Below are 15,546 nucleotides of genomic sequence, written 5' to 3' on the forward strand. Positions count from 1 at the left end.
AGAATATATAGCTCTAGTGACCAGGGGAGAGGGGGCTGCTGGGACCCATAGGACATCTCCTACAAAAGGCCACTTCCCCAAGGTCAGGAAATGTAACGAACCTACTACATACATAGCAATAAAAACAGCAAGTTAAGAAAAATGGGGTGACACAGAAACATGATCCAAATGAAGGAACAAGATAAGAACTCAGAAGAAGATCTAAGTGAAGTGGAGATAGCCAATCTCCTCAACAAAGGGTTCAAGGTAATGACTGTAAAGATGATCAAAGAACTCAGGAGAAGAATGGACGACCAGAGGAAGAAGCTAGAATTTTAAAAAAAAAGAGTTAGACCATTAAAGAACAACAAAACAGAGGTGAAGAATACAATAACTGAAATGAAAAATACAGTAAAAGGAAACTACTGCAGACTAAATGATACAGAGGAATGAATCAGAAAACTGAAGGACAGAGTACTGGCAATCACTGAAGATGAACGGTAAAACAATAGATTAAAATGAAATGAGGAAAGTTGAACAGACTTGTGAAACAACATCAAGTGTACTAATATTTGCATTATACTGGTCCCAGAAGCAAAAAGGAAAGAGAAAGCAGTGTAGAACATACCTGAAGACATAAGAGCTGAAAACTTCTGTAACCTGGGAAAGAAAACAGACATCCAAGTCCGGTAAACACAGTAAGGCCAAAACAGGATCAACCCAAGGACCACACCAAGACTCATTGTAATTAAAATGGCAAAAAAATAAAGATAAAATGACACTATTAAAAGGAGCAAAGGAAAAGCAACAAGTTACAAACATGGGAACTTGCATAAAGTTATCAGCTGACTTTTCAGGATAACCTCTGCATGCCAGAAGGGAGTGGCATGGTATATTTAAAGTCATGAAAGGGAAAAGCCTATAACCAAAAATACTCTACCCAGCAAGGCTCTCCTTCAGATTTGATGGTGAGAGCTAAAGTTTTACAGAGAAGCAAAACTAAAAGAGCTCAGCATCGCCAAACCAGCTTTATGAGAAATCTTAAAGGGGCTTTTCTAAGTGAAAAAGAAAAGGCCACGACTGAAACATAAAAATTAGGAAAGGAAACTTACTAAAGGAAAAACCTCATTGGTTAAGGCAAACATTCAACAAAGGTAGTAAATCAACCATGGACACAGCTAATAGGAAGGATGAAAGAAAACAGCAATAAAATCATCTATATTCACAATAAGAAGTTAAGGGACACACAAAACAAGTAGATGTAAAATATAAGGTCAAATTCAGTAACTGTGGGGGAGCAGAGTAACAATGCAGGGTGGTTAGTGTCCATGTGAAATTAAGAGCTCAGCAAATTAAATAATCACACACACACACACACACACACACACACACACACACACACACACAAAACTGAAAGAAATCCAAACATAATATTAAAGATAGTCCTCACATCACAGATGAAGGGAATAAAAGGGGAAAAAAGGAACACTGAAGAAATTAAAGAGGGATTCTAAAAATACCCAAGACAAATGAAAATGAACACACAATGATCCAAAATCTATGGGACACAGCCAACGCAGTTCACAGGGGGAAGTTATAGTGATACAAGCTTATTCTTAGGAAACAAGAAAAATATCAAATAAACAACCTAACATTACACCTGACGGACTTAGAAAAAGAAGGAAAAACAAAACTCAAAGCTGTCAGAAAGAAAAATTAAGAAAACTATACCATGTGTCTGCTGAAGCCACATACCCCTATATACCCCTATACCATAGGCAATCACATCAAAAAGAATAAGATACCTAGTAATAAACACACCTAAGCAGGTAAAAGACATGTGCTCAGAAATCTATCAGCCATTGGTGAAAGAAGTTGAAGGCAACACAAAAAGATGGAAAAATATAGCATGTGCATGGACTGGAAGAATTAATACTGTTAAAATAACCATACTACCAAAGACAATCTACAGATTTAATGCAATCCCTATCAGAATACCAAAGCATTTTCACAGAACTTGAAAAAGTAATTTTAAAATTTGTATAGAAACACAAAGACCCCAAATAGCCAAACAATCTTGAGAAAGAACAGAGCTGGAGGCATCACGCACCTTGACTTCAGACTATACTGCAAAGCGACAGTAATCAAAGAGAATCGTACTGGAGCAAAAACAGACACAAAGATCACTGGAATAGAATAGAGACCCCAGAAATAAGCCCACACACTTATATTTAATTGATTTATGGCAAAGCAGGCAATATGGAGAAAAAACTGTCTCTTCAATAGGTGGTACTGGGAAAACTGGTCAGCTACATGGAAAAGAATAAAATTAGATTATTTTAGCACACCATATATAAAATAAACGCAAAACTGAATAAAGACCTAAATGTAGGACCAGAAACCATAAAGCCCCTAGAGGAAAATATAGAACATTCTTCAACATAAATGATAGCAACAGTTTTAGGTTCAGTCTACTAAGGCAAATGAGACAAAAGCAAAAATAAACAAATGGGACTTCACTAAACTTAAAAGATTTTGCACAGCAAAGGAAACTAAAGACAAAATGAAAAGACAACCTGCTGAAGGAGAGACAATATTTGCACATGATAAGAGGTTAACACCAAAAAGATGACCAAGCAAGGGTTCATATCTAAACTACAGAAACAGCACATACAACTCAATATCAAAAAAACACCCAAAATCTCTTTTTAAAAAAATGAGAAGACCTAAATAGACATTTTTCCAAGGAAAAAATACATATAGACAGCCAGAACTCACAAAGATGCTAAACATAGCTAATCGGCAGTAAAATGCAAATCAAAACTATGAGATATATCACCTCAGTCTTGTCAGAATGGCTGTCATCAAAAAGATCACAAGTAACAAAGGTTAGTGAGGATGTGGAGAAAGGGCAACTCTTGTACACTTTTGATGTGAATGTGAAGTAGTGCAGCTACTGTGGAAAGCAGAATGGAGGTTCCACAAAAAACTAAAAATAGAACTACCATAATATCCAGCAATTTCACTGTTGGGTATATCAGAAGAAAACAAAAACACTGTTTCAAAAAACTAACTGCACACCAATGTTCATAACAGTGTTATTTGCCATAGCCAAGATATAGAGTCAAACTAAGTGTTCATCAATAGGTTAGTGGATAGAAAAGATTTTTTATGATGACTTCAGCAAAAAATGAAATGTTGCCATTTGCAAGAACATGGATGGACTTGGAGGGTATTATGCTTAGTAAAATAAGCCGCAGAGAAAACAAGCATGGCATGTTATGAGAAAAAAAGCATGGTATGTTATGAGAAAACAAGCATGGTATGTTATCATTTACACGTGGCATCTAAAAAATAGAATACAACAACAACAACAAAAAAACAGACTCACAGACTAAAGAACAGACTAGTGGTTACCAGCAGGGAGAGATAGGGTGGAGGAGCAAAATAGTGGTGGGAGATTTTGAGGTACAATCCACTATGTATAAAGTCAATAATCTACAGTGATGTACTGTATAGCATGGGGGATATAGCCACTCTTTTATAATAACTATAAATGGAGAAGGACCTAAACATTTATGAATCACTATGTTGTACCTCTGAAACTAATATAATAATGTAAATTAACTATAGATCAATAAAATATAAGGTAAGAAACAATAAAGGGGAGACACAGATTATTAGATAGAAATCAATTAAATAAACACAAGTTTTGGAAATCAAGGAATTAAAAAACAGCATGTAAGACACAACATTGGCATTTAAAGTGTACAATCTATTCATTTAGAAGAAATCATTTAAGTGGTAAAAAATGGTACCCATTCTCACAATTTTGTATATCTAGGATAAATTATTATCTACAAAAATATGTTACAAATATTCACTCAAAAAGAAAGAGAAAATTTGGATTAACCCATTTTAGTATACAAATTTAATATCAATGTCTCTATGTAAAATTGATTTGAATAAGTTCTGTTAGCCACTTCTAGTTTCTTTGTGATGTAAAATCTTTTAAAGCATAAAAATCAGCCTTCCTACATTATTCCATTAGACATACATAGAAGTTAAAAGAAATGAGAAGACAGAACAATCAACCAGGAAGGTGAATTTACTGAGAAACAGTCATTCGTTCTCCCTCCTCCTTTTCTTTTCCTCCTTTTCCAGGTCTCTTTCGGTTCCACTCAAGAGAAGTCTTGAGAGTTCTGAGAATATTTCTTTGAGGGCTTCAAATCACCGTAGCTACATCCTCTGCCACAACTACACACACGGGAACAAAAATAAACCTCTGCTATCTACTCATGTAGGAGGGATTCATGCAAAATAAACTCCTACATGGAGACCAACAGGTGAGTTTTCTACCTGTTCTTTATAATGTCCTTCCATTATAGTAAATCCCACACATTATGAGGCAGAAGCGGTTATGTGAGCTTTTCCTTGAAGTCAAAAAACTTGCATTCATTTCAAGTACCTGGTGATCATAGGGTACAGCTAGGGAAGGTGCCATCCCCCTTGGGGGGGGGGGCGGGAGGGGTGGCAGTGAATGGGCTCCCGCAACCATGCACCTCCTGATGTACAGATTCTGGAGTAACAAAGGGCGGTCACACCGCAGTCGACCTGTCAGGCTGTCGGGCCAATGGGCAACCCGACCAGCCTGGAAGTGCCCCAACAGTTGCTGAAGGCAAAACTCTGTCCCCCCTGTGAAGCCAGGCAATTTGGGCCAGAGAGTCAGAGGAGACCGGTAATCAACTCCTCCTCTCTGCTCACCTCCTTAGGGTTACAGCAACCCCATCTCCAAACCCAAATCTGACCCTGGAGTGCCAAACTGGGAGTGGCAGGTGGGCTCTGCCGGTGCTTCAGCGCCCTCTGGAGGTTGTCTGCTCTAATGGCAACTCTCAGCCCTTCCTCCTCCTCCTTCCCTAGTCCTGGGGGCTGCCTTGGCCTCCTGCAGCTGCTGGCCTGATTTCATTCTTCTTTTTTCTCCAATTACAATGAAGTGTCTTACAGAGGTTTGGAATCTCTTGAAGAAGGAAGATCTTTTAGTCAATACACCTTAACCATGAGAAGTTGGTTTCAAGAATGAACCTGAAATACTGTATTTTTCTCCTGTTGATTCCAAGGAGAGACAGCTCAAGTTTTCTAAATCATAAGAAAAACCAAGGTAAATATGATATTCTGAGCCAGAGATGAAAAAGCAGTTTTTAGCACCCCCTCCTCATGTCATATGACCGGGATTTAAATCAATCAACTGCCACTGGTTTTTAAATCACATGACCCAACTTTAAATCAATCAGCTGCTTCCGTGTAACTCACGTGACTTGGCTTTGAATAGTAAGAAATGCAGAGGTATAAAAATGATGTTCTGAACAATAAATGGAAAAACAACATTTTAGAAAGTTTTTTTCTTTTCAAATGGACCATTCGTTGCATACAGAATAAAGGATTCCCTTGTGGATTTCTTGAACTGTAAACACATACAATGTCTCCGTTGGCTTGATTGACTTAGTTTTTTGGGGTTTGTTTTTGTTGTTGTTAACATCTTTATTAGAGTATAATTGCTTTACCATGTTGTGTTAGCTTCTGCTGTATAACAAAGTGAATCAGCTACTCGTATACATATATCCCCATATCCCCTCCCTCTTGTGTCTCCCTCCCACCCTCCCTATCCCATCCCTCTAGGTGGTCACAAAGCACTGAGCTGATCTCCCTGTGCTATATGCAGCTGCTTCCCAATAGCTATCCTACTTCACCTTTGGTAGCGTATATATATGTCCATGCCACTCTCTCACTTCATCCCAGCTTACCCTTCCCCCTCCCTGTGTCCTCAAGTCCGTTCTCTACATCTGCGTCTTTATTCCTCTGCAGCGACTCCTGCTAGGGACGGATACTTCCTTTTATGCTCAGGGAAATCCCCTAGTTTGAATATGATTTGAGTTTGATCCTGTGAAACCATCAGAACTTCCCACCAGAGATAAATGAGGAGATTCTGGCCTTTATTAGTATGCACGATGAACACGGGCGTCCTGGCTGTACTTGCCAACCCTCCTACTTTACCCACCTATTTTTATCCACCTTCCTCCCTGTGAGTACCTTTGACCAACCCTGAGTTCAGACTCCTGACCTATTACAGTGACTTTGTCAGCCTTTCTTTAAAAATGGACAGGTAATAAAATGAATTTAACCTAGAAGCAGCAGCTCAGTAAGGGAAATAAAATCATCAGAAGTTATCTAATCACAGCCACAGCCATCCAGGGCTCTGTCTCACCTGCTGGGTCATAAGAATGGGACCTTCCGAAACTTGAAGGGCCTCCAATCAAATAAGTAAAGGTCTGCTCACCTCTGGCTCTTGGAGGGATTGCTAGGCACTCTACCCAGTGTATACTAACTGCAAAACACCGTCATGGTTGTGAAACACCTATGTTCCAGGAAAGCTTTTTGGGGTGCATGGGGAAGGTTTCTTTTTGACATCAAGCAAAAAATAAATCACCAAGCTCGTTGAGCACAGGGGTTCTTAAGAGGGCAGTAGAAGGAAGGAATGGGCAGAAAAGACGATCTCCAATGAAGTGAAGGCCGTTTTTCCAAAAGAGTAGGATTTAGTCTCAGTTTAAGGAGAACACTTTTAAATAGCTGGGACAGCTCCAAACTGCAGTTTAGGGAACGAGTGCTTCAAAAGAACAGTGCTTTACAAGTCCTGGCAAGGCAGCAAGAGGATGAAGAGTTGGTTTTGCATCGTTTTGAACACAGGAGTAAAGAAGCAGAGGCATCTCTGACTAAATGACCCTGAGATCCTATGGCATCAATGGGTCAGTTGCAGGGGCAGGGGTTGTGGGGGGCGATATTTCTCTCTCAACGTCTCCCAGGGCAGCCACCCCTCCCTACCCCACACCCCTACTCCCTTCACCCTCCCTCCCTCCACTGTTGGGTCCCCAGGGACAGCACTTCTCAAGCTGGAGCGCTCAGGCACCATCTCTGCAGTCTGGATTCTTCCTGGAGCCTGGCAAGTTCTGGGACAGGAAGGCGGGTCTGCAAGGCCGCTGCGGTGCAGTCGGACCTGGAGGCCTGGAGGGGAACTGGAGCCCTGAAGCCCACCCACGTCCTTGAAGCCGAGGGAGGAACACATCCTCCTAACAGTACTTCTCAGGGGTCAGCGTGCTCCCCACCCGACGGTGATCCATACTCACTTGAGGCAGCAAGGACTGCCTCTAACTGGCCCCCTCGATTCTGCCTTAAGGGTCCTCGCACATGTGTGATAGCGCAGGCCCCGGATCTCTTTAGTCAGCTGAGGCCAGTGCTGCCGGCATCCCTCCAGTCCCATCCCCCAGCCCCTCCCTCTGGGACTGTATCTAATAGAAGAAAGAGCACAGAGGAATTGGCTGAATCAAGGGACCTGGGAGCCTGGGGATGAGTTTGAAGACCAAGAACCTAAGGCGCAATTACATATTATTGGAAACTCTTGTGGAGTGTGTGTGTGTGTGGGGGGGGGGAGGTTAGGAGGCTGAGAGGCTGAGTCGACCTGCTGAGTCCAGCCCCAGGACACCACACAGCCCCGCCCCCCCTTCCCTGCCATCAGACAAGGGGTGCCGCAACTCCAGCCGGGACTCTGCACTTCCCCCTCCCTGATTCTCCAGAAGAGCAGGTGGCCCCCCTCTGAGGGCAGGGGCAAGACAACGGAGCAAGTCTCCCTGCACTAAGGCGCTACTGGAAGCTCTTCCTGAACAGCAGTGCTGCCTTGGAGCGAACCCGTGCACCGCCAAAGTTGGTCTCGTCCTGCAGCTGAGGGACGCAGGCTTTAAGTCAGCTGCCTTGGCTTTAAATCAATCAGTCCCCCCTTTAAGTCAGGTGACCCGACTCGAAATCACTGTGTGCCCCTCAAGCCTGCAACTTCAAAAGTTGGGAACTTCACTTTGATCCCAGCACCTCACACAGCTGAATGCACACTGTAGTCACCCCCAAGCCTGGCTTAGAGGCAGGATATAAGGTAAGGGGATGGGCTGCACACGTGGTGAGGAGGGTGCACTTCATGTACCAGAAGGGTCCAGGTACTCTGGGTACAGCAAGCAGTGCACGATACAGCAGCTCCCTGGCCAAGCTGGTGATGCACAGGGGGAGCAGGCACACCCAGGCACGCAGAGGTTCCAGGCCGGGAGCTGGGGCACAGCCAGCCGGGAGGGTGTGAAAGCCGAGGATCTGAGCCTTCTTAAGAAAGGCAGACACAGAGGATGGATGAGAAACAAAGACCAGATGAAACATGGATTTGAAAAACACACCCTGCTCTTGAAATTGGGGTGGGGGGCACCCCAGATTTGAGTCTTCTTACTCCCCAGTACCTAGTGCTTTGGCATTTGCCCAGTTACTTATAAAATGTGACGGATAATACCTAACCCATAGAATACTGCATTTGTAGTGGTTTTGTATGTTTATGTTTCTATAGTGGAATACTCTTTTCTACAAGAAAAATGTACACTATCTGAAATAAGTTAAAACCCCTCCTTAAAATGTACTATATCGGGAGTGGAGAAAAGGGAACACTCTTGCACTGCTGGCGGGAATGTAAATTGATACAGCCACTATGGAGAACAGTATGGAGGTTCCTTAAAAAACTAAAAAGAGAACTACCATACGACCCAGCAATCCCACTACTGGGCATATACCCTGAGAAAACCATAATTCAAAAAGAGTCATGTACCAAAATGTTCATTGCAGCTCTATTTACAATAGCCAGGACATGGAAGCAACCTAAGTGTCCCTCATCGGATGAATGGATAAAGAAGATGTGGCACATATATACAATGGAATATTACTCAGCCATAAAAGGAAACAAAATTGAGATATTTGTAGTGAGGTGGATGGACCTAGAGTCTGTCATACAGAGTGAAGGAAGTCAGAAAGAGAAAAACAAATACCGTATGCTAACACATATATATGGAATCTAAAAAAAAAAAAATTTAAAAATTAAAAAAGGTCATGAAGAACTTAGGGGTAAGACGGGAATAAAGACACAGACCAACTAGAGAATGGACTTGAGGATATGGGGAGGGTGAAGGGTAAGCTGTGACAAAGTGAGAGAGTGGCATGGACATATATACACTACCAAACGTAAAATGGATAGCTAGTGGGAAGCAGCCACATAGCACAGGGAGATCAGCTCGGTGGTTTGTGATCACCTAGAGGGTTGGGATAGGGAGGGTGGGTGGGAGGGATGGAGATGGAAGAGGGAAGAGATATGGGAACATATGTATATGTATAACTGATTCACTTTGTTATATAGCAGAAACTAACACACCATTGTAAAGCAATTATACTCCAATAAAGATGTTAAAAAAAAAAAAGTACTATATCGGACTTCCCTGGTGGCGCAGTGCTTAAGAATCTGCCTGCCAAGACAGGGGACATGGGTTCGAGCCCTGGTCAGGGAAGATCCCAAATGCCGCGGAGCAGCTAAGCCCATGCGCCACAACTACTGAGCCTGCAGGTCACAACTACTGAAGCACGTGCGCCTAGAGCCCGTGCTCCACAACAAGCGCAGCAAGAGAAGCCACCGCAATGAGAAGCCCGCGCACCGCAACAAAGAGTAGCCCCGGCTCACCGCAACTAGAGAAAGCCCGCTCATAGCAACGAAGACCCAACGCAGCCAAAAATAAATAAATAAATAAATAAATAAATAATTTTTTTAAAAAAAGTACTATATCCTTCTGTACAGCTTCCCTGGGAAGAACAGAGAGATGGCGTGGGAGAGTGAGAAAGACCAATATTTAGTGCACATCTCTCATGCAGTTGCTCCGCTGGCTCAGATAGATTTATCCCCACTTTACAAAGGAGGAAATAATCTCAGAGAGCTTTAGTAATTTTCCCAAAGCCAAACAGCTATTGAGTGGCAGAACCAAGATCTGAACCAAGTCTGTTACCTTCAAAGCCTAAGTCCTCATCACAACAAAACTCAATTAATATTTACATTTATCGAATTACATTGCAACCTGGGGAGTTCTTGGCACAATCCTGAATAAGAGTGAGAAAGAAAGAAATAGCATTGTTCCTATAGTCAACCAAAATTTTTGGAGCAGCTGCTAGATGCCTGGCCCTTTTTGGGGTTCAGCAGTGATCAAGACAGGAAGAGTCCTGCTTTCATGAACCATGTAGTGGGGAGGAGAGACGGGTGCAACTTGGGTGAGGGATTTCACCTTGCTGGGTCTCTCTTTTCTCATCTGTAAAATGGGATGGATGTTCCTCATTTTCTGGGATTGTCCAGCCCTCACATTCTCTGATTCCATAAGAAGCATTTGTTTTCCTGTTTCTTTAAAATTCATTCAGGCCGTGAGCTGTGATGAATGTTGTTAGCTGCTCCCCAAATCACTCTATTCCCACCCTTTTCCTGTGATCAGGTCTTTCCCGAAACATGACTCACAATCAATCAAGTCACAGAACCTAAGGGGCACCCAGCAGAAAAATTCCAACCCTTGCTTCCCAGGAGCTCTGCGGTCTACCTGCCAGGTAAACTTAACTCACCTGGCACAAGGTGGCCATCCCTGGTTTCACATCAACATGATCTCAGGCACAAACCTCCTTGTTTTTCCATTTTGTCTTTAAGTTACTTGTCGAAACAACTGCACAAATATGACAAAGATATAAAATCAGGCATCTTCTGCCCCCAGTGCCTACTAATAAATGGTTTTCTGCCACTTTAATGATAAAGATAGAACATTTCAACATTCTGCTGCCCTTATTATTTGTCATTTTTGTTGATATTTCTATTGAATACATCTTTCAATATTTTAACAATGGAACATTTATTTAGGTTGTTCCAGACCCAGGCTTTAGTGGTAAAGGTTTTGTTGTTATATTTCTATTATGTTTCCTTTAAAAATCATTATCCTATTTAAATGGATTAAGTCAATTCTATAGGCATTTATCTTGTGATATTGATGAAATTGATACATAGAGGGCAGTAGTACAAGTTGATTGGACTTGAGAACCTCTATTAGCACAGTTAAGTATAAATGTTATCTATATGTAAACCAAAGTACATGCCGAGTGAGATTCTCCGACTATTTTTCACTGTCTGCCCCTCAAGCCTGTGAGAAATGGAATATTTCTTGCCATATCAGTAAACAACGGATGTCACAGTCTTCAGCACGTGCAGCCCTCCAATGTGAGCCGGCGGGCCCTGAGGCACTCAGGATATGCAAATACAGAATGCAGGCCCCAGAGAGCTGAGGTGCATAACAAAGGAAGGATTTCAGTGAGCCCATACAAAGAAAAGCGCCGCATTCCTCACCTTGGGAGAGCTGGTTTTCCTTAGTTTACAATCACCTTTTGATGTTCCCCATTACCTGCGCCAGTCCCCTGCCCTGTCCCCTCCCCCCCCCGGTACTTTAGCTCAGGGAGGAAGGGGCGCAGAGGGACTCGGCTGAGTAAGGGGCCTGCGCGCCTCGGGAGGAGTTTTCGGCCGCTTTCCCCGCAGTCGGCAGGAGGGGCGCTGACGCTGCAGCCGGACCCTGCGCCTCCCTTGCCCCGTTTCCCCTCAGGACGCTCAGGCCGACCCCCTCCCCACACCCACCAGGCCTCGCGAGCCAGGCCGAGGGCAGGGGCGAGAGGAGGGACCGACGTTCCCCGGGACCAGACGCTGGGGGCCGCTCTTCCTGCACAGCAGCGGCGGGTGGCAGCGAACCCCTGCCCCTCAGAAGCTGGTCTTGCGCTGCCGCCCGGGCACCGTACCAGGTGGAGGGTCGGCGCTCACTTACCCGGCCCGCCGTCCCCGCGACTGTCACGGCTTCGGCCGCCGGGGCACCTCCAGAGCCGGCAGCCTCAGTGAGGTCGCCCTCCCCTCGGGCTCCAGGGCAGTTCCGTGACGGCGGAGGGAAGAGACCCCGAGCCGGGAGTTCCAGCTCTGCGGAAACGCGGGCTCTGTTCAGCGCGCGGTGGGTGGGACCGCTCTGCCCCGAGGCCTTCCGGGAGGGAGCGGGGCGGCGGGGGAGGGAGCCGCCAGGAGCGCAGGGCCCCGTCGGGGGTCCTGGAGGGGCGGCCCGGCCTGGGGGCCACGCCCACTGTGACCGCAGCCCAGGCCTTTTTCCTGGAATCCTACACAAAAATGTTAGAAAGATACACGGTCTATAGTAAATTTTCACAAATGATTGTCGCTGCTGTGCTTACTATCCTATTAAAGGTCTAAAATCCAGAAAACACTTTAAGTTCAAAATTAAATATGAATTTTTACCTTTCTAATTATGTCTCTGCTATTCACAATTGTGGTTAATGAATCAGAGACTGTGGCATCACTAGTTAAAAATGAGCTTGTTAAAAAAATAGAACTCAGGCCCACCGGACCTACTGAATCACAATCTGCACTTTTACAATCTCCCCAGTGTACTTGTGTACCCATGAATAGTTGAAAGGTACATTTCTACCTCGACATGTCTTTTCTGTCTGAGAAATACACACATTTTATCCAGTTTGATATAAATAAAACACTCAAAAATGCATATGCCTGTGTTGAAACCATCATTTTATCATTTCTTTTCCAGATAAGTATAGTCTCTATACTGGTTTTGTGGATCACATGCCATACTCTTTTCTTGTAGTTAGAAATAAGGTAGAGAAAGTTACTTTGTAAAAAAAAAAAAAAAAAAAAAAAAAAATATATATATATATATATATATATACATGTATATATATATATATATATATTAGTGGAAAATTGGAGACACTCTTCTAAATTAAAACCAGTTCTCTTAATTTGCTGTTTTCTTCTTGGGTCACATTATGAACTCTTCCCGTGGCCACATGGCATGTGTACTTTTAATTTCAGGGACTGCTGACATTCCAGGACACGGCCATAGATCTCTCTCAAGAGGAGTGAGAATGTCTGGACCAAGATCAATGGGAATTGTACAGGGATGTGATGTTAGAGATGTATAGGAACCTGCTCTCCTTGGGTGAGGATACCTTCCTTCCAGAATTCCTTATCCAACCACAGGGTTTAGAGTCCTTCATTTGTAGAATGTCTCCTGGAATCTTCTGCTTCCTACAATAGGGTTTCAGATTGCAACGTTTCAGGAAAGATTGGGAGTTTGTGGGTATAATTTATCTTATTCTTTTAAAATTGCAGCCTCCCTTTTAATATACTTTGTAACTGCTTGGGATCTGTCTATATGAACTGTGTACTACATGCTTCTGTTATAGTCCTTACAATATTTTATTGTCTTATTTTCTGTAACAATTTTCCACGGATTCTTTGGGCTTAAGGTATATTAAAAGGGAGACTGCGATTCTGGGACTTCCCTGGTGATGCAGTGGTTAAGAATTCACCTGCCAATGCAGGGGACACAGGTTCGATCCCCGGTCCAGGAAGATCTCACGTGCCACGGAGCAACTAAGCCAGTGGGCCACAACTACTGAGCCTGTGCACCACAACTACTGAATCCGGTGCACCTTGAGCCCGTGCGCCATTTATTTTTTGCAGAATAAAACCACCTCTGAGTGATTAAAATTTAGACCAGCTAGTCAAAACACTTTATCACCTGTTCTTCTAAAACACTGATCAACGGAACGAGTTTTACTAGGGATAACAGTGTAATTGTATTCTGGAGCTCATATCGGCAATATGGTTTATGACCTTGATGCTGGATCACGACATTTCAATGGTATAATTGCTATTAATTGTCTGTTTGTTGAACGATTAAAGTCTCACGTGATCTGAGTTCAGACGAGTCATCCTGGTTGGTTTCTGTCTATTGCAGATTTCTTCCAGTATGAAAGGACAAGAGCAATACGGCTTACTTTACAAAATGTCTTCAAACTAAATGATGATATAATCTACATTCAATTAATTTATACATACCCTACTGTAGAACAGGGCTTGTTACGGTGGCAGAGCCCAGTAATTATGTAAAACTGAAACCTTTATCTGCACTGGTTCAAGTCCTCTTCCTAAGAATATGTTTATAATCAACATTCTTTCACAAATTGCCCAATTTCATTCACCATAGCATTCCTCATATTAACTAAATGGAAAATCCTAGGCTATGTACAAATCCAGAAAGGGCCCAAAATCATCAGCCCCCATGGGTTATTACAACTCATTGCTGAGGCATTCAAATTACTTATTAAAGAACCACTATGTCCATCAACATCATCAATTTATATATTATGGCCCCAATGCTTGCGTTAACCCTGGCTCTCACAGCATGAATTCCTCTTCCCATATCTTATCCACTAATTAATATAAATGTAGGCATATTATTTATATTAGCCATATCACACCTAGCCATTTATTCCATCCTCAGATCCGGATGAACTTCACATTCAAAATACTCACTCACTGGAGCTCTAGGGACAGTAGCACAGACAATCTCATATGAAGTAATATAGCAGTTATTCTATTCTCAGTCTTACTGATAAATGGACCATTTACACTTTCAACAGTAATTATTACACAAGAACACCTATGACTAATTTTCTCCTGACCCCTACCCAGAATTTGATTATCTCCACAGTAGCAGAAATCCAATGAAGCCCCACTTGATTTAACAGAAGTAAAATCAAAACCTGTATATGTCTTCAATGTAGAAAATGTAGCAGGCCCATTCACCCTGTCCTTCCTAGAGAATATGTCAATTTCCTTATAATAAACATTTCCACAACAATCTATTTTTAGGAGCATTCGACAATCCCTAGGCGCCAGAATTATAGATTCTTTCATCTTGTGAATATAGTTTTTTTTTAAAATAATTTTTATAGTTTTACTACCTTTAAACAAAATGTACTCCGTTGCTGTGGAATAGTCCTTCATAGGAGCGTGCATGGTTCATTTCTGCATCCGCCTGTGATGGCCTTCAGGTTCTTTCAGGTTTGGCTCCTGTGGCTGCGAGTCCATGTCCGTGTGTCCTGGTGCAGGGCTGGTGGGTTTGTGTTCAACTGGGAGGAGCACTGTGGGTCTGTGTGCACGGACTTCGCTATCTGAGGCCCGATTGTTTCAGAAGTGGTTGCATCCCCCCGCTGCGTACCAGGCTTTCCATTGCTCCACATCCTGCTGATATTTGATACTATGTCTTTCATGTCTGCCATTCTGGTAGATGTATGCACAGTATTTTTCTTATGGTTTTAATCCGTCGGTTGTTAGTGAAGTTGTGCATCTTGTGGTATTCATGGACTATTTCCTGTTGTTTTTTAAAAAGTTTTAAAAATTGTGGTCAAATACACATAACATAAAATTTACTATCTTAACCATTTTTAAGTGCACATTTCAGGGTCAAGAAATGATTCTCACTCTTGTGCAAATATGTGTGATTTTAAATGTTTTTAAAGCTTGCATGCTAGAGTTGAACACACGACCTTGGTGCTGGCAGGCTCAGTGCTTTCTCGTCTCACTTACATGTTGAGAAAACTCACAGGACAGCAGGGCTGAAAGCCGAGGGGCAGCTCTTGACTCTGCTGAGTAGGGACGGTAGACTGGAGGGAGAGTTCAGCAGCAGCCACAGCTGTTACCCATCGGCCTTTTGCCCGATCTACGTGCCCTGCAATCAATTCACCAGCTAAACCTGCCTCCCTACGCACAATGCATGTGCTGGTAAATTG

The 15,546-nt window shown here is 42.9% G+C and overlaps 1 protein-coding gene across 1 annotated transcript in view; it reads right to left on the reverse strand.

Moving 5' to 3' along the window:
* The window catches only part of LOC309628512 (uncharacterized protein), a gene marked incomplete at its 5' end in the record, with an annotated part of 66,583 nt that extends 51,123 nt beyond the window's left edge, over positions 1-15,460 (reverse strand). Inside the window, 2 exons of the mRNA XM_082391605.1 lie at positions 11,715-12,118; positions 15,457-15,460. Of these exons, the coding sequence (XP_082247731.1) occupies positions 11,715-12,118; positions 15,457-15,460 (408 nt within the window). The remainder of the gene's footprint in view (positions 1-11,714; positions 12,119-15,456) is intronic.
* Between the last annotated feature and the right edge of the window lie 86 nt (positions 15,461-15,546).

Source organism: Balaenoptera borealis (genome assembly GCF_965194805.1).
Source record: "Balaenoptera borealis genome assembly, chromosome: 4".
Taxonomy (NCBI): Eukaryota; Metazoa; Chordata; class Mammalia; order Artiodactyla; family Balaenopteridae; genus Balaenoptera; species Balaenoptera borealis.